The sequence below is a fragment of the Balaenoptera borealis genome (assembly GCF_965194805.1).
Source record: "Balaenoptera borealis genome assembly, chromosome: 4".
In the NCBI taxonomy this organism is placed as follows: Eukaryota; Metazoa; Chordata; class Mammalia; order Artiodactyla; family Balaenopteridae; genus Balaenoptera; species Balaenoptera borealis.
In genome coordinates, this window is record NC_138861.1 from 48136458 (window position 1) to 48162489 (window position 26032).

Sequence of the window (26032 nt, forward strand, 5' to 3'; positions counted from 1 at the left end):
TAATTGTAAACATTTCAACCTGATATATACTTTAGTTTTTAATGATTTAAAAAATTTTAGGGGTTTCCCTGGTGGCGCAGTGGTTGAGAGTCTGCCTGCCAATGCTAGGGGACACGGGTTCGAGCCCTGGTCCGGGAAGATCCCACATGCCACGGAGCAACTGGGCCCGTGAGCCACAACTACTGAGCCTGCGCGTCTGGAGCCTGTGCTCCGCAACAAGAGAGGCCGCGATAGTGAGAGGCCCGCGCATCGCGATGAAGAGTGGCTCCTGCTTGCCGCAACTAGAGAAAGCCCTCGCACAGAAACGAAGACCCAACACAGCCAAAAATAAATAATAAATAAATAATAAATAAATTAAAAAAAAATTTTAGTATGTTTGTTTTCAACAATCCATGGTAATGGGATTATACAATTAATACTTAGAAATGAAGTAAATCTATATAAGAACAACAGTTTGCAAAAGAAGTTCACAGGATTGCCAGATTTTTTAAAGTACTAAAAATGTCAAAGAAGTAAAACAGTTGAAAAATTGTTTAGTTATCAACATATTGAACATTATTGCTTTGAAATTTTGATGAAGGGATTATTCTCAAACACTGCTGATGGATATGTAAATTCATTCCTTGTTTTTCATGGATGGTTTGGCAGTATGTATCAAGAGCTGTAAAAAGCTTATATTTATTGACTCATTAATTCTGCTTTTCAGATTTTATCTTAAGGAAGTATTCTGAAATGCTGAAAAAACTTCATGTTCTAAGATACTGTTTATATTTAAAATATGGAAAAGTTGTCTTAATGGCTGATATCAATAAATAAACTGTGTTACATCCACTGTGTAGAATAAGCATGAAGAGTTGAAAGTTTTCGGAAACTTAGGAAAAGGTGACGAAGTTCAGGACAGTCTATTATGTTTCAAAATGCATGGGAAAAAGTTAAAAGGAAATACGCCAACAGGTTGACAGTATTTGTTGAATTGTGAGTAAATTTTTTCCCTTATATTCTTCTGTATTTTCTTGATTTTACACATTAAATATATATTGTAGTTGAGGGGAAAAAAGAAAACTTGAAAAGTAAGTGACCTTTAATGTAAGGTAGTAGATAGGTTCCTTTTGAAAGTCAGGGATGATAGTTAATGGGATTTTTTATATATATATAAGTTTATTTATTTATTAATTTATTTATGGCTGCGTTGGGTCTTTGTTGCTGCGCGCAGGCTTTCTCTACTCTTTGTTGTGGTGTGCGGGCTTCTCATTGCAGTGGCTTCTCTTGTTGTGGAGCACAGGCTCTAGGCACACGGGATTCAGTAGTTGTGGCTAGTGAGCTCTAGAGCGTAGGCTCAGTAGTTGTGGCGCATGGGCTTAGTTGCTCTGCGGCATGTGGAATCTTCCTGGACCAGGGCTCGAACCCATGTCCCTGCGTTGGCAGGTGGATTCTTAACCACTGTGCCACCAGGGAAGTCCCTTAATGGAATTTTTAATGTTCTTTGTTTAGTGTTTTTTTTAATGTCATTTTTAGTTCATTTTACCTCATAATTCAGCAGACGGTCATTTATTGTTTTCAAATAGAATTCTACTTAGTTTGTCATATAGTTTTTTTGGTTGGACCTAAATGTTGAATCAGCAATAAAAATTAAGGATGCTTGACTTCCCCATGTACTCTTCCCCACTAAATCCCCATGTTGGAAGTGAGGTGCCTTACTAATCCAAAAGCCTTTGTTTCATTGTATTTTTTTTTTTTTTGGCTGTGTTGGGTCTTAGTTGCGGTGAGCAGGGGCTACTCTTCATTTCAGTGTGCGGGCTTCTCATTGCAGTGGCTTGTCTTGTTGCGGAGCACAGGTTCTAGGCGCTCGGGCTTCAGTAGTTGGCGGCACATGGGCTCAGTAGTTGTGGCTCACGGGCTTAGCTGTTCCGTGGCATGTGGGATCTTCCCAGACCAGGGATCGAACCTGTGTCCCCTGCATTGGCAGGTGGATTCCCAACCACTGCGCCACCAGGGAAGTCCCTGTTTCATTGTATTTTGATCCCTATTGGCTAATCCATGGACAGTTACTCAAGGTTTGGATTAGCGGTTTGTATTTCAAGCTTTTGTTAAAAAATAAAGGATCATTATGTTAATGTTGATATTCTACATATTTCACTACTTGGGTTTAAGCTTGACATGTTTTCTTTTCCCCTGAGCATCTTGAATTATCCATATGTTGACTTACCTAATAAAAATGTAAATTAGAAAATTTCCTAGTATCAAGGACATATGCTGTAGTATTTATATGATTTTAAATGGTATAATAATGTCTAATATTTTGTAGTTTGTGTATTTTTCACCCAATTTTAAACATCTAGTCTTTAGACTTCGATTTCTTTCATTTTAAAATTTCTGATAAAATATTTTTGGTAACTGATACTTATATTTATGTACCAGAGAAGAAAAATTTAGAAATAAACTCTTAAGAACATAATGAGACTACATAGTATCAAAGGAAAGTTAATGAATGCATAGAAGCCCAAATTTTTTGATGTTCCTATTTCATATATAAGGCTCAAAGATCTTTTTAAAGTTAAGATGGGTATTTATTTATTTATTTAGTTTTACAAAAATGTTAGTTTGCATTAGCCCCACATTCACAAAACTTAGAAAACAAAAGAAAATGTCCAGCCATTATAGAACTCTAACATCCAAGTATCAATTCCTTTATTCCAGTCAAAATCAATGTTCCCAGAATTCAGTACAAAACTGAAAACACTGCTGTTACCAGCCATAGTCCATAACAGTAACTTTAGATTGTCCAAGGGGAGTAAGGAAGCATTTTAAATCACTGTCACTCCTACCGAAGGATTTTAGGCAACGAGAATTTATTCTCATACAAGAATAAATTTGCATTTTATCATTAAACAGTATGAGGGCCTTAACTGGGAATTACCAGTTTATAAACTTTCTCCCCCAAATTTGTGAATATATCTGTTAAAATTTTCTTGTTTAGAAGATGGGTATTTATTCTAAAACGGTGCATAACGGTATGATTTTGTGTGTGTGTGTGTATATTAAATATACATGTTTTAGTTTATTTGAATCAAATTAAATGAGTTACAGAGGGACAGAACCTTATAAACAACATGAAAATAGCTTGAGGGCCATTGATTTGTACAGCTTGGATGAGAAGGCATTGTAAAAATGATGTTTATCTGAAAAGTGTAGTACTTAAAAAAAAAAAAAAAAAACTAAAAAAACCACAAAACCGTATGTCGAGGGCTGACTTTCAGTAGATTGCAGCGAGGGAGCTGCTCTGCTACCTATAAAACCCCTACCCAGAAGCAGTCTATGAATGGTTTAGCACCAGTTTCCCAACGAACGTGCTGTGCGTGACAGGCAAGGGGGCAGCCACCTTTCTGGCCGCGCCTGTAGTACCTTATTTTATAGTACTATTATGTAATAGAGTCTTTGTAAGTAGTTTAATTGAGCAGGTTTACGTCATGTGAGATTTACAAGTATTTGCATAGAAACTAAATCTCAGTGGTGGCCAATGCAGATGATCCAAAAAAAAAAAAAAAAAAAGATATTTTTAGACTATTTTTTAAATGTTTAATATCAGATTTCAGATCCCATTTTAGGGCTAATGTGAATTTGAGAACATGCCAAGCTTTCTGCTGTAGTATAGTTTACAGCTTGAATCTCAGTAGACTCTAAATCCTGCCTTCTAAATTATTTTAACAAAGTAAATATAGTATAACCAACAGAAACAATCATCTTGTACTTGTTGAAATAAGTGATATTCATTCTTCCTCTACATTAGTGAAAAAAGCTGGGTAAGGAGCATTTATAAGCAAAACCTTTTATACATTGTAACATTCCTCAGGCCTTTTTCTTTAGGAGTTATTATTTTAAAATTAGTTCCCAAATAATGAAACACAACTATAAGTGTATTACATAATCAAAATGTTACATGGAAACAGGATAATTGCTAAAACACTACTATCCTATTACTTGTACTCATTGATTATTTAACATAAAGTGCTGGGGAAACTGGATAACTACTGTGTTAAAAAGATGATGAGTAAGAGGTACAAACTATGTGTATAAAATAAGGTACAAGGATATATTGTACAACACGGGGAATATAGCCAATATTTTAAAACTGTAAATGGAGTATAACCTTTAAAAATTGTGAATCAGTATATTGTACATAATAACTGTAACATATAATATTGTACAGCAACTATACATCAATAAAAAAAGATATCTGTCTTCTCAGTACCAAAAACTTCCAGATGGAAATAGATTTGTGAAAAACATAAAACTAGAAAAAATACCTGTAAATATTTATGGACTGTTAGAATGATTCCCATTTCAAGCATAGCACCTAAGGCAGAAGTCATAAGGAAAAAGATTGATTGGATTATATAAAAATCCATAGGGAGTGAATAAAATTTTGAAGCATACTTAATAAAAGAGAAGTTTTGAAATGTATATATGACAAATGACTAATATTCTAAATGTCTGAGGAGTTCTTACAAATGACAAAAAAAGTCGTAGAGTTCTTAGAAGAAATAAACGTAGTCCAAAATTTATGAATGATTCAATCATATTAGTAAAAAGTAAACTAAAACAATGAGATATTTCATACATTGAATTGGCAGGTTTTTCTTAACAAGATAACATTCAGAATATGGCACAAATATTGTAAACGGATCAGAAATGGACAATTTAGTAGTATGTATCCAAATAGTACTTATCCTTTGAAGCAGCATTTCTATTTTTAGGAGTTTATCTTTAGGAAATAATAGAGAATGTAAACAAAGATTCTCCTACAACAAAGTTCACTACTGTGTTTGTAATGGCAGACTATTGGAAGCAATCTAATTTTTCAACAAAGTGGTGAGATTTCAGTGTTCTTTATTACATTTCTATAAAATATCATTTCAAAATGATTTAAATAGGAAATGAAAAAACTTCAGTTAAGCTCATAGTAAATACTAACATTGATTTGTTTACTCTGCTTCAGTTTTCTCACTGATAAATTGTGGATAATAATAGTATCTACTCATAGGGGCATTGGGACAATCGAGTGAGTTAATATATGAAAAGCACTTAGAATAGTGCCTGACACGATAACTGTAGTTAACAGTATTGTGTTGTATATTTGAAAGTTGCTAAGAGAGTAGATCTTAAAAGTTCTCATTAGAAAGATTATATGAGGTGATGGATAGTTTACTAAAACTTACTGTGCTAATTGTTTCATAATATATACATATATCAAATCATAATGCTGCATACCTTAAACTTATACAACATTGTGTGTCAATAAAATTGGAAAAAATTTTTTTAAAAAGAAAGGACTCTTAGACCAAAAAAAAAAGTATAGTGCCTGATACATAGTAAGTGCTAGGTGATGTTTGCTATTAGCCTCATTAATTCACAAAATGCTTCTGAAATGTGAGATAATACAGAAAAATCATAGTTTATGGTATATACATTATAGATACATGTATAAAAGATTTGACTCTCACTTGGAAGAAGAAAATTGCCTGACTTTAAGAAATTGGCCTAGATTGAAAGTAAGTGACAAAAGATTACATTGTTAAAACAAATACACTAAACTTGTCTGGAGTTTTTATCCCTGCTATACAACATGTACTTGATGCTGATCTCAGGCTAATTTTGATATTAAACTGAGTCTCTCTTTGTTTTGTTTTGAACAGGTTGGCTCAAAGCTAATCTCTTGTCACAAACTGGTATTGGCTTGTGTTATTCCCTACTTCAGAGCTATGTTTCTCTCTGAAATGGCTGAAGCCAAGCAAACACTGATTGAGATCAGAGATTTTGATGGTGATGCAATAGAAGACTTGGTAAAGTTTGTCTATTCTTCACGACTCACTTTGACTGTTGACAATGTCCAGCCTCTCTTATATGCAGCCTGTATTCTACAGGTTGAACTGGTGGCTAGAGCTTGTTGTGAATACATGAAGTTACATTTTCATCCCTCCAATTGTCTGGCAGTAAGAGCCTTTGCAGAAAGTCACAATCGAATAGACTTAATGGACATGGCAGATCAGTATGCCTGTGAGCATTTTCCTGAAGTGGTGGAGTGTGAAGACTTTGTAAGTGTGTCACCCCAGCATCTCCATAAGCTTTTGTCCTCCAGTGATCTAAATATTGAGAATGAAAAGCAGGTCTATAGTGCAGCCATCAAGTGGCTTCTTGCCAATCCTCAGCATCATTCCAAATGGTTGGATGAAACACTTGCACAGGTAGGGATGAATAAGATTGTGTATAGAAATGAAATGATATGAAAGCGAATCAGCATGTTCCATTTATCATAAAAAGTGTAGATTATCCATTGATGTAATATGATGTGAAAATGGCTTTGACTCTTTCCTACTTACTATACCATTTAAGGATAAGTCTGAATTTGTTTTATTTGAATTAGAAAGATTATTACCTGCTTTTTAACCTGAATATTTAAAAAATCCCTTTGAGATATCATTAGTACAGACCAGTACTGGAAATTGCTTTAGAACTTGGCACATTGAGCTTCATTCAGATTTTAGAAGGTAATAAATGAGTTTTAAAAAGAGAACATGCTTCAGTGAAAGTAAAGAATGAACTGTCCAATTGCAACTTAAATTTTATATCTGCAACTATTCACAATCTTAGGTTCGTTTGCCGCTGTTGCCGGTTGATTTTCTTATGGGTGTTGTGGCAAAAGAACAGATTGTCAAACAAAATCTAAAATGTAGAGATTTATTGGATGAAGCAAGAAATTACCACCTTCACTTGAGTAGCAGAGCAGTACCTGACTTTGAATACTCCATTCGGACTACCCCAAGGAAACATACTGCTGGTAATTAAATTACTCATTTTATCAACTCTGCTCTAAGGAATTTTGTTGTATTTGAGGGTTGGTTATGTTTGCCCAAACCTAATTGTAAGATGATTAGTATCTGATTGTCTTAAAGTAATAATTGGCAAGTAAGGTTATATATGAATTCTTACTGTGCATGATTTCAGATAGTTTTACCAATAAGCCAGTTTTTTAAAAAGCTGTAACAAGACCTATACACTCTGAAGAGACTGCTGAAATATCTTTTCTTTGGGGGTCTTTTTGATTCTTCTAGGCAGAATTAGATCCTCTGTCATTTTTGCTTAAATGACACTTGGTTTGCACATCTTACTGTGTTGCATTGAAATTTATTTGACATGTTTTGAGCCCTTCAGAGACAGGTAGGTATCTTAATAACTTTGTATCCCTGGTACTAAACATGGAGCTTAACACATATTGCATATTTAAATGTTTGTTTTTGCATTTTATCACATCAAAAGAAAGGTACTTAATACATCTAATGTTAATAGTATAACAGACCACATTAAACTCTCAGAATATAAAGCTCTTATACTTGAGGAGGCATGCAGTTTCGCCTTTATTTGCCATAATTTACAGACTTTCATATTTTCCTGAGAAAATAGTTTTATATGTTCACTTATGTTACTCTTTATAAAGAATGTATTTGTGAGATAAGGGAGAATAAATGTGGTCAGTGAATTCTGGAATCAGTACTCTGAACAGAGACTTCCTGTACATCTGCTGTGACCTAATGTGGTTATTAAATAAAGAGATCCGTGGACTAGCCTAAAAACAACAAAAGGCAGTACATGGTAATGAATAGTGGGACTTTATCTAGATAGTATAAAGAAAATTTGAATGTTGTAGGTCTGCCTATGAAGAAGTAGTTCTTCTAAATAGTTTAACATGATGGCTTATTTTTCCCTTTTTTATAGGTTGATTTCAAGTATTAAATTTTTGAAATGTAGATATTTTTAGTTGTGAATCCTGTTTCAAGAAGTCAAGGTATTTAATTCTTCAGATTCAGACTTGAATTTAGAGATTTTGGTAGTCTAGGTTATATGACAAATGTATTAGACCCTCATATACATGATCTCTTACATGATTGCAAGAACTTTATAGAGTAGGTTTTAGTGAAGGATTTGATCCTTATTGTGAGAAAGATGGTGTTATTCCATTTTATGGATGAGGAAACTAAGAATCAGAGAGAGTGAAAGGATGCCCAAGGCTACACAGAACAGTGGAGAAAGGATTTGTGTCGTGATCTTTTTACTTCATTTTAATTTTTTTCCTTCCATGTCATGTTCCTAGGTGACCTATGTAGCTGAAATATTAGGGTCCACTTAACTAAAATCTAATCAATAATTGGGATTACATTCTGGGATTATAATTCCAGCTGTGCCATAAAACATCTGTAATTTAGGGCAGATTTCTTAATCTCTGAAGGCCTCAGTTTATAAATAATTTTGACTGCAGGATCTTTAAAGTCTCTTTCAACTTTAAATTTCTCTGATTTAAAACACTGAATTGGTTGGAAAAGATAGCACAAGCAGTTCTGGTCATTCATGTATGTAGTCATTCAGCAAACGTATATTAAGTGCCTACTATGTGCCAGGTTCTGGGTTAGGCATTAGAAATGTAAACACACAAATAGACTATAGCCGTTCCTATTTTGAGAGAACTTTCAGTCTGATCTAGGGAAATAGACATATGAATAAGTAAATGCAATAAAGTATTAAAGGTACTTTGATATAATCAAAAGGTATAGTGGGAAGCAAAAAGAGTGGTTATTTTTACTTTGGAAGGGACAGAAAAGGTTTTATAGAGAAAATAACCCCCAGTCTTAGTTTTGAATAATAAATAGATGTTTTTCTGGGTGCCAGTTAGAGAAAAGGGTATTCAGTTTATTTTACATATATTGAATGTTTAGTACACGCCAGGCACTGTGCTCGTCTTTATTAGTGCATAAGCGCTTAACACACTATCTTAATCTCGCTTAGACTCTGGTGACAGATATCAGCATAATCATTTCAATACTGTATATTACATGAATGAGAGTTACCAAAAGTTGTTAGCAGAACGTTGAGGATGATCACTGTATGGGTGATGCAGGAGCTTAAACATTAAGGGAAAGAGAGGGAGAAAATCGCGTTGGACAGTGCAAGGCCTTTATGCTCTACTAAGTTTTTATCTTGTAGAGCAGTGGTTCTCATAGTGTGAAGCAAGTGGTAGCCTCTTGACCAGCAGCACGAGCATTCACTTGGGAAGTTTTTAAAAATTCAAAATTTTGGACCTACCCCAAACCCACTGAATCAAACTCTTGGTGGGGGAGGGGTCAGGCCCAGCAATCTCTGTTTTATAAAATAGCTCTTCTGATGATTCTGAATCAGAATAAAGTTTTTTTTTTTCTTTTTTTTAATTTGGCTGAGTAGGGTCTTAGTTGTAGCACACGGGATCTTTGTTGCGGCGTGCAGGATCTTCTAGTTGCAGCATGTGGGATCTAGTTCCCTGACCAGGGTTCGAACCTGGGCCCCCTGCATTGAGGGTGTGGAGTCTTAACCACTGCGCCACCAGGGAAGTCCCCAGAATAAAGTTTTGATTTGTTAAAAAAAATTGTGGTAAAATACATATACCATAAAAATTGCCATTTTAGCCATTTTTAAATGTACAATTTAGTGGCATTCAATAAAATTTTTAAGAACTACTGATGGAGGTAATGAAAAGCTGTTGAAAGAGCCTTTTAATTAGATTATTCAGTTGACAGTCTGAAAGCAAAAGAGTACTAAGTGATAAGAGAGAACAAGATTTTGCAGTAATAGCTGATGAGGGCCTGAACTAACAGTGGCTGTGGGAATAGCGAGGGAGAGAAAGGACACCTCAGGGAAGGAAGAGGTTGTTTAGGTGGGTGAGGAAGGGAGATCTTTTATGTTGGGTTTGAGGTGCCTCTGGGACATCAAGTGGAAATGTGGCTTAGAAATGTAGATTGGAAGGCATTATGATACAGATGGAATTTTAAGTAGAAGGATTGAACTTTTCCTGTGTAAGCATGAAGTATGTGAGAAGTAGGCTGAGAATGAAACAGAAAACATAGAAAAGAGAAAAATGATTGGAGAGAAAAGGAGACTTTGATATTATGGAAATCAAGAGTTAAGGAGTTTCCAAAAAAACTGGGGTTATCAGTATATCAAATGTTGTAATTGTATTCAGTCAGAAATTAACTTTATGAGTTTGTTGGATTTTGTCATGACCTTACTAGCAAAAGCAATTTTTCAGGATGGGTGAGAATCTCAACCGTATTATAGTGGAATGTTAACCAGCTGAGATAACTGATGTATTCTATTCTTTGAAAAGTTCAAATGAGGGGCAAAAAAAGAAAATTAGATTTTTAGTGGTATAATGACATTAAATGCTATCCAAATAACTTTTTTTATTCCCGTTAATCAAAATTTTGAGTTCCTAAGTTTTTTTCCACACTTATTTATCTTTTTTTTTTTTTTAGTTAGGGGGAATTTCCTGGCAGTCCAGTGGTTAGAACTCCATGCTCTCACTACCATGGGCCTGGGTTCGATCCCTGGTCAGGGAACTAACATCCCACAAGCCGTGTGGTATGGCCAAAAAATAAAAAATAAAAATAAAATAAGCTGTAAAAAAAAAAAAAAAAAAATTAGGGAGCTGTGATTTTAACCTCTATTTTGTGGCTTTACCTTTAGGTGTGCTATTTTGTGTAGGTGGTCGAGGTGGATCGGGTGACCCCTTTCGCAGTATCGAATGCTATTCTATCAACAAAAACAGTTGGTTCTTTGGACCAGAAATGAACAGTCGAAGGCGACACGTGGGTGTAATCTCAGTGGAAGGTGGGTCTGCTTTTGTGTTAAATCACATCGTGTCACCACAATGGTCTTCTGAATATTTGAACTTTGAGAATTTCTTTCTATAAGAAAATTCCTACGTTATAAAATATGTTTCAGTATATCAAGTTATTTGGTGAATGTTTACTTGCTTTATGCCCATAGATGCTCAGTGTACAGTCTCTTGCATATAGATGCTTAACAGGAGATGAGTATTAAGGAAAAGGGAGTTAAACTATTCTGAGTTATATTTACAAAATAACCAAACTAAAGAAAAGTATTTATTGAACCCAAATAATAAATATATATTAACTTTTTTCTATACCTGGTTACAAAAAATGAATTAATTGCAGAACCATGGATAAATTGTTAGGAGAATAAAAAATCACTATTCTTCCAATTATAAAAGTATAAATGCTTTGGGGGGAAATATGAAAACATATTTTAATAAAAAACAAAAATCATCCATAACCCAGACACCTAAATAGTTACAGTTACCATTTTGGTATGTTAATAGTTCCAATTTTTATTTGTTTCATTTAGAAAAGGTTTGATATATTAAGAGTTTTATATTTTCTTTATACAAGAGCATTTTTTCATTTTATTAAACATTCTTTGCAAGGATGATTAGTGATTTCATCTACTAAGTAATAAAAAGTTGGGAAACCTAAGGGCGGGATAATGTTTGAACATTTAAATAACTTGTAAAACAGCATGTTTCAGGCATTTTATTAAGTAGAAGCTTACATTTATTTTCATTTGACTACTGAAGTGACTTGATCATAATGTTGAACAGAAGAATACTTGTTGAAAGTTAATTTATTGTACTGTTTTAACTATATATTGATTATATATAAATTTATTTATTTGGAAACAAATGAAAATACTTCTCTACTTGACAGGTAAAGTGTATGCAGTGGGTGGACATGATGGAAATGAACATTTAGGTAGTATGGAGATGTTTGATCCTCTCACTAATAAATGGATGATGAAGGCATCAATGAACACAAAGAGGTAGATGAGCATGGACATTTATTTTGATTTGTTGGTGGAAAATAAAGAAAGCCTCCTATAACTGAAAGGGCTAATTTTTTACTCTATATTTTTAGAAACTTTAAATACCTTCTTTTTTTTTTTTTAATTTCATTTATTTATTTATTTATGGCTGTGTTGGGTCTTCGTTTCTGCACGAGGGCTTTCTCCAGTTGCGGCAAGTGGGGGCCACTCTTCATTGCGGTGTGCAGGCCTCTCACTATTGCGGCCTCTCTTGTTGCGGACCACAGGCTCCAGACGCGCAGGCTCAGCAATTGTGGCTCACGGGCCCAGTTGCTCCGCGGCATGTGGGATCTTCCCAGACCAGGGCTCAAACCCGTGTCCCCTGCATTGGCAGGCACATTCTCAACCACTGCGCCACCAGGGAAGCCCTAAATACCTTCTTAAACATATTTTGTTAAAGCATCCAATGTGATGCTTTGTTATAACTTTTAAAATTTTCCTGAGAATTAAGAATAGAATCATGTCTTTGAGTATGATAATGATTGTCATAGTTTTGACTCATACCTGAGCATTTATTTAACTTTTTATTTTGAAATAATTTTAAATTTTCAGAAAAGTTTCAAAAATAGTTGTGTTCCTATGTACTAGTGGTGCTCAACTGAAGATAATTTTGCACATGGGGATACATTAACATCTAGTGTTCTGTTCTTGATTCATTTAACATAGTATTTTTTAACTGAGTTTTCTTGTGTGTTAGAAGTATGAAAAATTAGATGGAAATGTGAAGAGAGTTCGGCTGAAAAGATTTTTGGCCTTTTTTTCACTCATGAGGAGAAAGAATCTTAGTGGGAAAAACCTAGTCTTAAAATACGCTACTTATCTATAAATGACATTTTAATACTTTAGTAGGGCTTGATTTATGCTATGTGGTAACTACAAACAGTTTAAATTCTAACACATGAATTAAAATGGGGGAGAAAATCCTTAAGTACATTTTTAATCTTTATACTCTTGCCTCTTTATCATCTTAAGCTGGTTTTTAGCTGAGAATTGAGTGAAACTTGTCTAACAAAATAGCAGTTGAATTTCTTTAATCTTCTAAAATATACCCTGAGCACTACAATAGCTTTCCAACTGTATAAAAAATAATAGAACTGCAATTATTGTCTCATGTTATTTGTTTTTATAATTTGTATCCCCCCAAATCATTGTTTCAGTGTGCATTCCAAAATAATATTCACATGTTAAATACGTGATTTTCTCTTTTTCCCCCCTTTTCTTTTTCATCTTTTCACTAAAATGGATACTGATGTTTGTTCAAGGTATAGTTTTATTGAAACCCATCATCCTAACAGAGCATCTCTAGGGGTTGATTTATTTATTCAACAAATACTGGTTAAGTGCCCATTGCAAGATATACCAAGTGCTGAAGATACAGCAATAAATAAGACAGGGTCCCTACCTCCGTAGAGCTTACATTCTAAAAGGCAAGATAGAAATAAAGACATAGTTACAAGGGTAATAATGCTAGCACCAAAGTAAATAAAGAATGCTTGAGAGTGGAGTCCCATTTAACCTAAGGTCTGAAGGAACAAAAGAACTTAGACTGATTAAGTGGTGGGTGGTGTAAGATTGGTGGATGGAAAGAGATGAAGAGCCTTTGAAAATCTGGAGATGAATGAGAGCAGAGAGCATGAAAGAAGTCCCGTGTGGCTGACAGATCAAAGGGGATAGTGTCAACAGATACAACTGAAATAGCAGACAAAAAATAAAGGCCTTTCAAGTTTGCCAAGATTTTTTAATCTGGTGCACTTTGAAATACACACATTTTTTTTTTTTGATAGCAGGGGAGTGATAGAATCAGATTTCTCTTTTCAAAGATCCTCTGCTATGAAGTGGAGAATGTATTTGAGGAAGACCAGAGTGAAAACAGTCTGGGAAACCAAAGGGGTTATTGTAATATTTTTAGTCGAAGAAATAACGGTGGCTTGGACTAAAGTGGTAGAAGTTGAGATAGAGGAAAGAGGACATATTTGAGAGAGTTCAGAAGTGTACAATCAACAAGATTTTATGATAATTAGATGTGGGAGGTAAAAAGAACAATAAGGTAGAGGCTAAGATGATCCTTAAGTTTCTGGCTTAAACAACTGGATATGGATAGTGGTGTGACTTTCTGCATTAGGAAAAGCAAGACGGTGTACAGGATAAAGTTTTTGTTTGTCTTCTAAGGGTTATATTAGTTTTCTCTTGCTGTGTAACCAATTATGACAAACTTAGAAGCTTAGAACAACATCCATTAATTGGCTCACAGTTCCATAGGTCAGAAGTCCAGCAACTTTAACTGAGTTTTCCACTTAGGGTCTACAAGACCAAAATCAGGGTGTAGGCTGTAGGCTCTAATGGAGGCTCTGGGGAAGAAACTACTTCCAAGGTCATTTAGGTTATTGATAGAATGCATTTCTTTGCGATTGAAGGACTGAGTTTCTTGTTTTTACTGGCTGTAGGCCAGTAAAAACTCTCAGCTCCTAGAAGCCATTCTGAGGTCCTTTCCAAGTGCTCCCCTCAATCTTCAAACTAGCAGCGACTTGCAGAATTCACCTCGTTCTTTGAGTTTCTGACCTGTCTTCTGCTACCAGCTGGAGAAACCTCTCTACTTTTATAGGGCTTATGTGGTTAGATTAAGCTCATTCAGGTAATCTCCATTTTGCCATGTAACGTAGCATAATCATAGGAGTAAAACCAGAGGGTGAATATTGTGGAGGAAGACATCTTAAAATCTGCCTAGCACAGGGAGGTAGACAGTAAGTTTCACTTCAAATTAAAGTTAAGGTTGAAGATCCAGACACACAGATTTAAAGTAGAAGCTGTATATATGTCTGGAAATACATATTAGAGTTATCATAAATCCATGGAAAGAATGAAATTGCCTACAGAGAGAGTATAGGGTGATAAGAGGCCTTAGGGAACTTCATAATTCAGTGACAGAATAGAGAAGAAGGCACTGGTAAAGGAAGCGGAAAAGTACCAGCCAGAGATGTAATGGAGGAGGAAACTCAAACATGTGATGTCACAAAAATCAAGAGAGTTTTGAGGAGTAAAAAATAATCAATACTGTCTTATGGTCTTGTGGTTTAGGGGATGGAGGGAGAGGGGAATTATATGGCACACTCACTTATGCCATGATATAACACTTGTATATTCTAGAGTGTACACGCATGTGTTCACCCATACCTGAAAGTTTTTATAACCACAGTATTTTGTAAGTCACTGCTTTATACTCAAGGGAAAAGAAGTTAAGGAGACAAAATGAATGACAACATTATCCTTAAGAATTCTTTCCTAGGATACTCTTTTGGTAAACTGAGAGTTAGAATCTCAGTAGAGCAGCAGCTCTCTCCAGAAATAATAATAGCTAATACACAGCACTGAATATGGGCCAGTCACTGTTCTTGGTGCATTACCTATATTGACAAATTAATATCAGTTGTGTCTACTGCTTTCTCAAATGGGTGACAGATGAAGAAGCAAGGTAGTAAAGGTTTAAACAATACACTTTATCCAAAGTATATACCAAGTCAGTGACAGATAAATTTTAGAATAGTTCAACTTTTGATTGCTGCAGTGTGTTTTTTAAGAAATTGATATAATTTTTTTTTCAATCACCATTATGATGAATTAACTTTTAACATGGGCTCTCTTCTGTTCCAAGATAAATAGATGCCCTTCAGAAGTTAAGCAGTGTGATATAAAGCTTGTAATATAAAATTGATGTTCTTTTGTGTGATGTAATGAAACACTGCAACAAAATGTGCTCTGCAATTACATGAATTTAGTAATGAGATTGACTTCTGACCTCTGTAGCAAACCATCTCTGTCAGTTCATCAGTCTCTTAATTATGCAACTGAGTGTTTTACTAACTGAATGTTTTGAACTCCATTTATAGTATTTTGTTGGGTTTTCCTTTATTATTTCATTTAAGTTTAAAGTAACCTGTGCAGGCTATGCATTATAAAACTCCAGAGGGCACTGTTCACATAGACTTGCACAATTTGGCAACCCTGTAGCCATCTATTCAGAAGCTTTGATAAATCTAAAAATAATGGGGAAAAGCCACATTGATGTTTAATGTGATAAATGGGTGCATTAGCACAATTTTTTTGCTACCTTTTTTCTGGAAACAAATCAGAATGCTGAAGTGTCTCTTATTGTTTTTGCAGGCGAGGAATTGCCTTGGCCTCCTTGGGAGGCCCAGTTTATGCAATTGGAGGGTTAGATGACAACACTTGCTTCAATGATGTTGAGAGATATGACATAGAGTCTGATCAGTGGAGTACAGTGGCACCAATGAATACTCCCCGTGGAGGAGTTGGCTCTGTGGCTCTTGTGGTAAGTTATGTGGCAGCTTGCTCACTGGATTGCATTGTGTCACATCCCTAACCAAATAAGGAAAGGTCTGATGTATTCATATTTCCAGTATGCAGAAATTGATTACACACCAGATTATTTCATGAAATACTGCTCTCTTGCACATTCTGGTCTACCATTAGGACAGCATGTAAATCAATTCAAAATCTAATGTCTTGTGTTTTTTTTTCTTTCTTTGTTTAGAACCATGTTTATGCAGTAGGTGGCAATGATGGAGTAGCTTCTCTGTCTAGTGTGGAGAGGTATGATCCACATCTCGATAAATGGATAGAAGTTAAAGAAATGGGTCAGCGAAGAGCAGGCAATGGAGTTAGTGAGCTCCATGGTTGCTTATATGTTGTTGGTGAGTGGATGATATTTCTCTAGTTTAATTTTTTACAGGACATACAATGATAGTGTCAGTAACACAGATTACATTGCATTTAGGCTCAAGTGGAATCAGTCCTAAGATTTGCTTTTGAATTCTTAAGGTTCATGTTCAAGCTTCTTTGTTTACATCTTCATCTTTCATGTTTAAAACTCTACCTCCGTACTTTTACTTTACTTTTCTTGTCTTCATTTCAAGGGAATTGTGTTGACTAAGCAAACCAATAGGTATTCCATATGCATGATGGCAGTTAGCATCTCTATATTGCTTTTTGACTTACTGTATAATAGAGTTGGAGGGGAATAGCCAAAGCAATCTTGAGAAAGGAAAACGGAGCTGGAGGAATCAGGCTCCCGGACTTCAGACTATACTACAAAGCTACAGTAATCAAGACAGTATAGTACTGGTACAAAAATAGAAATACAGATCAATGGAACAGGATAGAAAGCTCAGAGGTAAACCCACGCACATATGGTCACCTTATCTTTGATAAAGGAGGCAAGAATATACAGTGGAGAAAAGACAGCCTCTTCAATAAGTGGTGCTGGGAAAACTGGACAGCTACACGTAAAAGAATGAAATTAGAACACTCCCTAACACCATACACAAAAATATATTAAAAATGGATTAAAGACCTAAATGTAAGGCCAGACACTATTAAACTCTTAGAGGAAAACATAGGCAGAACACTTCATGACATAAATCACAGCCAGATCCTTTTTGACCCACCTCCTAGAGAAATGGAAATAAAAACAAAAATAAACAAATGGGACCTAATGAAACTTTAAAGCTTTTGCACAGCAAAGGAAACCATAAACAAGACCAAAAGACAACCCTCAGAATGAGAGAAAATATTTGCAAATGAAGCAACTGACAGAGGATTAATCTTCAAAATTTACAAGCAGCTCATGCAGCTCAATATCAAAAACACAAACAACCCAATCCAAAAATGGGCAGAAGACCTAAGTAGACATTTCTCCAAAGAAGATATACAGATTGCCAACAAACACATGAAAGAATGCTCAGCATCATTAATCATTACAGAAATGCAAATCAAAACTACAATGAGATATCATCTCACATTGGTCAGAATGGCCATCATCAAAACATCTACAAACAATAAATGCTGGAGAGGGTGTGGAGAAAAGGGAACCCTCTTGCACTGTTGGTGGAAATGTAAATTGATACAGCCACTATGGAGAACAGTATGAAGGTTCCTTAAAAAACTAAAAAGAGAACTACCATATGACCCAGCAATCCCACTACTGGGCATATACCCTGAGAAAACCATAATTCAAAAAGAGTCATGTACCACAATGTTCATTGCAGCTCTATTTAAAATAGCCAGGACATGGAAGCAACCTAAGTGTCCATCAACAGGTGAATGGATAAAGAAGATGTGACACATATATACAATGGAATATTACTCAGCCATAAAAAGAAATGAAATGGAGTTACTTGTAGTGAGGTGGATGGACCTAGAGTCTGTCATACAGAGTGAAGTAAGTCAGAAAGAGGAAAACAAATACCGTTTGCTAACAAGTATATATGGAATCTAAGAAAAAAAAAAAAAGTCATGAAGAACCTAGGAGCAAGATGGGAATAAAGACACAGACCTACTAGAGAATGGACTTGAGGATATGGGGAGGGGGAAAGGTAAGCTGGGACAAAGAGAGTGGCATGGACATATATACACTACTAAATGTGAAATAGCTAGTGGGAAGCAGGCGCATAGCACAGGGAGATCAGCTTGGTGCTTTGTGACCATCTAGAGGGGTGGGATAGGGAGGGTGGGAGGGAGGGAGATGCAAAGGGAAGAGATATGGGGATATATGTATATGTATAACCGATTCACTTTGTTATAAAGCAGAAACTAACACCATTGTAAAGCAATTATACTCCAATAAAGATGTTAAAAAAGTAATAATAAAATACAAGTCTTTAAAAAAAAAAATAGAGTTGGAGGGAACCATAGGGCAGTACTTTCTCAGACTTTAATATGCATATGAATAATAAGGAGGTACTGTTAAATTGCAAGGAAAGGGCCCAGGTTCTGTATTTCTAACAGCTCCCAAGTGATAATCGATGCTATTTCTGGTCCACTCAACACATTTCCGGTAACAAGGCTTTTAAAGGGCTATGAAATAGGAATAATAATGCCTAACTTTAAGAATTATTTTTAGAATCTGAGATAATGTATGTTAAGCATCTCAAACTGTGTCTGGTGCTTTGTTATCAGTAAATGGGTAGCTATATTGTGATTAGTAATCCCTTCCTTTGCAAGAGGAGATGAGTTCGGAGAGGTGGTCACTAGCATATGTCACACTTTCTTTTTTTTTCTTATTTTTCTTATTAGTCATCCATTTTATACACATTAGTGTATACATGTCAATCCCAATCTCCCAAATCATCACACACACACACACACACCCCCGCCGCTTTCAAACGGTGTCCGTACATTTGTTCTCTACCTCTGTGTCTCAGTTTCTGCCCTGCAAACCCGTTCATCTGTACCATTTTCTAGGTTCCACATATATGCATCACACTTCCTGATGTTGATATACATTGGTGTTACAAAACTTAAGAGTTTTCTTGATAAGAGAGTGAGATATTGTTAGCACTTAAACATCCACAAGTAATAGAAGTAATACTGACTATTTTAGTGCTTATGTGTATTAAAGAAGAGAAATAACATAATTTACCTTTTCAGTCTAGCCTGATCATCACAGCAGCTCTTTGAGGTAGTGAGAGACTGAGAGAGTGAATAATATACTCATAGTCACAGGCCTAAATAAGTTGACAAGGCTGGAATTTGAAGCAGGGTCTGTGAGAACCCAGAGTTCTTACTCTACACCATTGCTACCTCTCTCAGCTCCCTATCTAGCGTAGGCATTGACATATGTTATATCTCAACAGGAGTATCATTGTTGCTGTTACTTGTTAAATCTTCTGGGCCTTTATAGGTAGAACAGACATGGTAGAAATAAGACTGACTCAGGTTGAACCTTATAATAAAAACCCTCTTGGTCATTCAAGTCCTACTTAAAACAGGTACAACTGATTTGAATAAGAAAACTTTGAAGGTAACTGTATGTACAGGAAGCTAATTGCATCCTCCCTTTTCTGTTCCTCTGCTTTGAGTTCTTTGTTCAAAATTTATATGCATTGGCTAGGGAAATGATAGGGAGCCCATGAAAAAGAGGGCCATGAAAAATATAACTACCCTGTATTAAAAACTTAATCTTCTGCATTAGCATTAGCAATAATTAGAAGTAGAGCTTTTGTTATAGTGAAAAAATGTTTTTTATCATGGTTGTGGTGGTGGTAACACTATTACATTTATTAAAAGTCACTGAATTATGAACTATTATTTTATTTTTTAATTAATTAATTAATTTTTGGCTGCGTTGGTTTGTTGCTGTGCGTGGGCTTTCGCTAGTTGTGTCTAGCGGGGGCTACTCTTTGTTGTGGTGCACAGGCTTCTCATTGCTGTGGCTTCTCTTGTTGTGGAGCACGGGCTCTAGGCACGTGGGCTTCAGTAGTTGTGGCGCACGGGCTCAGTAGTTGTGGCTCGCGGGCTCTAGAGTGCAAGCTCAGTAGTTGTGACTCATGGGCTTAGTTGCTCCACGGCATGTGGGATCTTCCCAGACCAGGGCTCAAACCTGTGTCCCCTGCATTGTCAGGCGGATTCTTAACCACTGCGCCACCAGGGAAGTCCCGATCAGTGAATTTTACCTCAGCTGATTTAATAAAATTAAACCCATTAGAGAAGTTGACTTTGCTGATTTTTTTTTTTTAACCTGACCTTCTTTCTAAATAGACCATCATAATATCAACACTTCTGTCCTCAGGAAAATAGGCTTAGTCATCAGGGAGACCTATTACTCATGTAGACTGAGATGGAACTTAAAAAGAGACACATATATTTTTAAAGGAAAGAGCACTGTTAAAATAGCAGTCTCTATGTTTAACAATCAGGAACATAATAAGTAACATTGTTAAGGTGATCTATAGAGAGGACTGTCGGCTTCTAGAATAGGTAGCATGAAGATGTAGTTTTGGCAAAAATTGGTAAGAATTCAGTCATAGTCCACCATCTCTGTAATTAAGATCACGATTATAGTACTAAGGGAAACAGTTGGAAAACTTTGACTTTTATCTAAATGAGTCAAGTGACTTAGTGTAGTTTATTCTCTTCTCAAGCCTTCTTACTGTTTAAAAATCTAATATATACATGTACACACAGAGAGAAGGAATCTCAGTACTTTCTTGTTTGCCTCTAGGGAGCTAAGGGAAAATTATATGAATGTCCGTGGATTTTTTTTCTCCTAAATTATCTGCTTAAATATAGGGACTTTAGTTTTTCTCACTTTAAGATTTTTAATCCTAATATTGAGGAAAATGCTATTTAAATTATCTTGAATTGTAGTAAATGTATAATAGGAGTTGGTAGTAGTGATAGATGTTGGGGTTTTCTAAAATGTTTTGAAAAGATTGGTTTGTAGAAGCTGTTGAATTGAAATTTAATGGTTAATTTCTATGAAACATAATGCTATTTTAAAACTCTTTCTTTATATAGGTGGTTTTGATGATAATTCTCCTCTGAGTTCAGTTGAGCGGTATGATCCTCGAAGCAACAAGTGGGATTATGTAGCAGCCCTTACCACTCCCAGGGGTGGAGTGGGGATCGCAACAGTGATGGGCAAAATCTTTGCAGTTGGTGGTCATAATGGCAATGCATACTTAAATACGGTAGAAGCATTTGATCCAGTGCTGAACAGGTAATTTTTTTTTCCTTTACATTTTAATGGGGTCTTCCAGTAACAGATTATTCCAGAGTGCTAAAATGCTGCTACATGTAGTTAATAGAAAACTTTGGGGATAGCTTACTATCTTTCAAAACCAGTCCCATAATAGGGATTTTTTGTTTTGTCTTTTGAGTAAAGTAAATCATGATTTGTTTTAAGATAACATCCTTTCTCCTCTGTCTTTTCAGGTGGGAGCTTGTTGGATCTGTGTCTCACTGCAGAGCTGGAGCAGGTGTAGCTGTGTGTGCCTGTTTAACTAGCCAAATTCGAGATGTAGGTCATGGGTCCAGTAATGTGGTTGACTGTATGTGACTTGAGTTCCAGCCACCAACAATTTAATAACATCTGATAGGCAAGAAAGACTACCAGGATTTTGTAATAGCCACCTTTGAACAGTTTTAACTACTACTAGAGTCTCATTTAAATGTAAACTGTTGTATTGCAACTAAGTGCAACTTTTGAAATGGTAGCTGAAACTACTAGTAATAAAGTTGATACTTCCCACTTCAACAAATAATGAAGTAGGGAAGGAAGACACTCTAACCTGAAACCATATCTCCTCCAAAATAAATGTGTTTAAAGGAGTGCCAAAACCTTGAAATTCCTTTTTTTAAAAAGTGTGGATGAATCAAAATGTAAAATGAAGTCATTTGCTGAGCTTTACCTTTTGCCTAAAGGTGTTAACCTTAGGCAGTGGATTTTTTCTAGAGGGGAGATTGGAACCTATTCATCAACACAAGGATATCAGGACACATAACAGACCTGCTCCATTTGAAGATCTTTTCTACTTGGTGCTGATGAATTTATGCCTTGCTTTTTTCTAGGTGTTGAGTTTTCAATTCCTTGGATATTTACAGAAAGAGGAAAAATGTTTCATCTTTCTGAGTGCCCTTTGGTTGTGTTTTCAGAAGCTTATAGGAATGCTGTAGGAAGCCCTTAATTTCAGTTTGAATTGTTAGGACACCAAAAGATCTAACTGAACTAATTCCCTCTGAATGAATCTGCAGTTTTATTTTTTCATTGCGTGCCGAAAGGATTTGTTTCATAATCAAAAATTGAACCAGAGGGGATATTAGAGAAGAAAGCTTTAAAGTCGACATTATTCTAGTGCCCATTCGAGAGCCTTGAGAGGGGACGGTGTCCATTACATGACTCCCTAATGAGGAGACTCCAAAAATATGTTTAACACTCTTCTTTGATTTAGTCATTTCATTTTGAACCCAAGATTTATTATCTTTCTATTTTGCTATTTGCCACCATCATAGTTTTTCTAAACTGTACAGAGTCTGGATTTATTTATTATCAGAAAATGAATGCATTTTTACAAAAACCCTTTATAGACTGTAGTTAAACTGTTGATTACTTCAAGTCCATCATTACCAATAAAAGATATTGTAAAAATGGAAAGATTGAAACGGTTTTTCCTGTTATATTTAATTCTCTCCAGTATATTTATTGAACTTTAATTGAAAATATTTCTTTACATTACTTTAAAGCCCAGGATATTGATACACCTACTGATCTAACAGCTCTTCATGGTTTTACCAGCATTATAAAGTGGCTTATTTGTTATATGTATATATTTTTATAAATATTTATGAAGAATATTAAAATATTATATTTTGTATTTGCAGTGCAAGTTTGGTACCTCTCTTTTAGGCCTTCCTAAATTTTCCTTTAGTCATGCCTTAGAATTTAGTATAGTTTACTGCTGTCAGTCATCTTGTTCACAAGGAAGCTGGGGCAGTGAAGAACACTATTCCATCTGTCCAGCCCTGAAGTTCATTGCCTAGTAGCTGTGATGGTCCTTATTAAATGGCAACCTAGGCTTGTCAGTACAGTAAGGCAGAAGGCCACATTACAAAAGCCAGTGCCTTGGGTATATTAGATGAAAAAAATAAGAAAAAATTGTAAGTGGGCTCAGCTAGCAGATAAAGGTCTATCATGAAGCAGATTTAAATGTTCCCAGTTTTTTGCTGTCAGCCTGTGGGCAAGTCCATAAGTCATTGTTGGATCTAAACCAGTGTTCTCTTGTACAATTGTAACCGTATTTCAGTCAATCCCAAAAGCATTTAACTCAGTAGCACTCAGTGGACTGGCTACAACTGGCTGGATGTGGAGAATAAGGCTCAAAACCTGGCTTCAGCTATTTCTTATGTCTAATGGAGTTCTTGTATTATAATGCTTGTCTAGGTATGGTTACTAGTGTGTTACATGTATTTTGTGTGGGGGAGGGGATCTTTTATTCTTTCTAAGATTATTTAAAATGTTTTTTTCTTTAACATATTTCTGCCTTTGTCATGTGTATAGCATTTAGGAACATGAAGGTGTTACATTTCCATTACTGGTTTTATCTATACAGTAGTCATCTAACATTACTAAGTTGGTACCCTAGCTACCCATAAAGTATGAACTACTCATAAGGGAAGTAAAGTGAAGTAAATGGAACATGTGGCTGCCTGTTACATCATGTGTGGGTAGTCAGAAGCACAGCCTTGAAGGACCTGACAGTGGTATGAAAAGATTAATAGTAGAGTCAATATGCACAGTCTCTTTATTAAAAACGTATTCTTTGAGATATGAAATGTGAATCAGGCTGAAGGAATCATGCAACTGAAAGGTGATTATATTCATAGGAACAGAAGGATGAAATATTCAAAGAAGATGGCTACTTAATTGTGAGGCCTGTCCCTTTAACCTCAGATGTTAATATCACCTACCAAAAAGACATAAAATAGAGCTAAAATTCTAAACTATAAATGGAAAAAAGAAAAAGTAAAAATTTGCATATTTCTTTAAAAAATATTTCTAGTTGCTTCTGTGTGATTCTCCCGAATAGTTATTAAAGCCACTGCTTTTACTGTGTTGTACTGCCACTTTAAAAATAAATTACTTGATACTGTTTTTGACTAATTTCACTGTATTCTGTGTAACTAATTTATTTTTAAATGTTTGAATAAACTTTGTACTCTAAGGAGTATTATTCATTCTCTTAATTCCTAAATGCATTTTAAACTTACAGTGCTGTTAAATGCCTAGATAAGATATTGTTGAAATTGCATAAACTACTCTTGCAAATGGTACACTTGAGAGTTTTGTTCCTTTTTTCTCCATGTCTTATAGAAAATGCATTTAGAATCTAATTCATGTCTTATTGGTTAAGAATGTTTTCTGTGGTTTCTCGTATCAGACTTCTAAAGAAATTATATTGGGATGTCATTGACTCTCTTTTTCTCCTTTATATGTGGAGTAAACAAGTGGCAATAAAACTTCTCTATAATATTTTCTTAAAACCATGTATTAGTGTAGTAGTACTCCAGCAAATCAAAATAATAAATTATCATATATACTACCAAGTACTGAGATCAGAAAGTTGCTATTTATTGATTCAAAATATGTTGCATGTACCTATTATGAATAGGAACTTCTTCCTATATAGTGTTCATAACTTTGCTTTTCATGGTTTGATTGCTTTTATAGAATCTTTTCAAAACTATGTAATTGTTTATTCTTGATCCTTCAAATACAAAATTGATTTAGTAGTTGCTGGGATATTTTTCTCCTCAAAGAAAAGATCTTTATGTTTAACTGAAAATAGGAAGATTTTTGTTAACCCGTACAAAAATTAAAGGTTAAAGGCAACTGATTTGAGCAATTGTCTCTTCAGCAATTGTAGACTTGTACTATATAGAAATAAGATTCTTTATGCATTAAGATGTTGTCCTTCCAATTAGTAACCTCATGAAGCTATAATTATGTTTTTCCACTTGCCATTGCTAAAAACTTTTCTGAAACTTCTCTTTGAAAACAACCTGAAGATCCATTTGTAAGTCATCCAAGAGAATTAATCTCATCATAGTTATATGTTAATTTGGACCAGAATCTTAACTTAATAATGGCCCTATGTACTTTATTCATCAGACTTGATTCAGAATATTTTATGACTATCAGGTTAAATCTACCCTCAAAGAATTAGGTTTTCCTCTACTGGAAAAAAATTTTTCAAAAGTAAACAGTTCCAATGGAAGATTTCTAAAATTACCCTGAGCAATAGTAACTTCAGTGAAAGAAGTCTATATCATCTTTAGAAAGTCAAATACTGTATGATTTCAGTTATATGTGGATTCTAAAAAAAAAAAACACATGAACATAACAGAAACAGAGTTATAGATACAGAGAATAAACAGGTGGTTGCCAGAGAGGAGGATGGATGGGGAGAGGGGAGAGAAATAGGTGAGGGAGATTATGAGGTACAGACTTCTAGTTGCAAAATACATGCGTCAAGGTGTGAAAAAAAAGGGGGGCGTTTCTTTGAAAGGAAACTAATGCAAAAATTCTGGTGGTTTTTGTTGTTTTAACAAGTCATTTTTCCATTATCTTATTGGTTGTGGCTAAATTTAGTCCATCTGAACCATAAGGAGTTTCTTAAATTTGGGTAGTAGTCATGGGGAGTATTAATAACTACAATTTGTTTAATGTATAGTCTTCACCAGTTACTTGATTGATTGATTGATTGATTGATTGATTGATGGCTGTGTTGGGTCTTTGTTGCTGTGCGCGGGCTTTCTCTAGTTCCGGTGAGCGGCGGCTTCTCATTGCAGTGGCTTCTCTTGTTGAGGAGCACGGGCTCTAGGCGAGCGGGCTTCAGTAGTTGTGGCGCACAGGCTTAGTTGCTCCACGGCATGTGGGATCTTCCCGGACCAGGGCTCAAACCCGTGTCCCCTGCACTGGCAGGCGGATTCTTAACCACTG

The 26032-nt window shown here is 35.3% G+C and overlaps 1 protein-coding gene across 10 annotated transcripts in view; it reads left to right on the top strand.

Annotated features, from left to right (window-relative positions):
• KLHL8 (kelch like family member 8) overlaps positions 1-25424 on the top strand; it is a 53924-nt gene extending 28500 nt beyond the window's left edge. For 7 of the 10 annotated variants that reach the window (XM_082391131.1, XM_082391135.1, XM_082391132.1 and 4 more), the window contains 8 exons: positions 5694-6242; positions 6649-6835; positions 10546-10689; positions 11586-11697; positions 15898-16066; positions 16289-16448; positions 21052-21253; positions 21469-25424. In XM_082391131.1, the coding sequence (XP_082247257.1) occupies positions 5694-6242; positions 6649-6835; positions 10546-10689; positions 11586-11697; positions 15898-16066; positions 16289-16448; positions 21052-21253; positions 21469-21592 (1647 nt within the window). In that variant the 3' untranslated portion in view covers positions 21593-25424. The remainder of the gene's footprint in view (positions 1-5693; positions 6243-6648; positions 6836-10545; positions 10690-11585; positions 11698-15897; positions 16067-16288; positions 16449-21051; positions 21254-21468) is intronic. The other 3 variants (XM_082391138.1, XM_082391137.1, XM_082391130.1) reach the window with 2 other exon arrangements.
• The last annotated feature ends 608 nt before the right edge of the window (positions 25425-26032 follow it).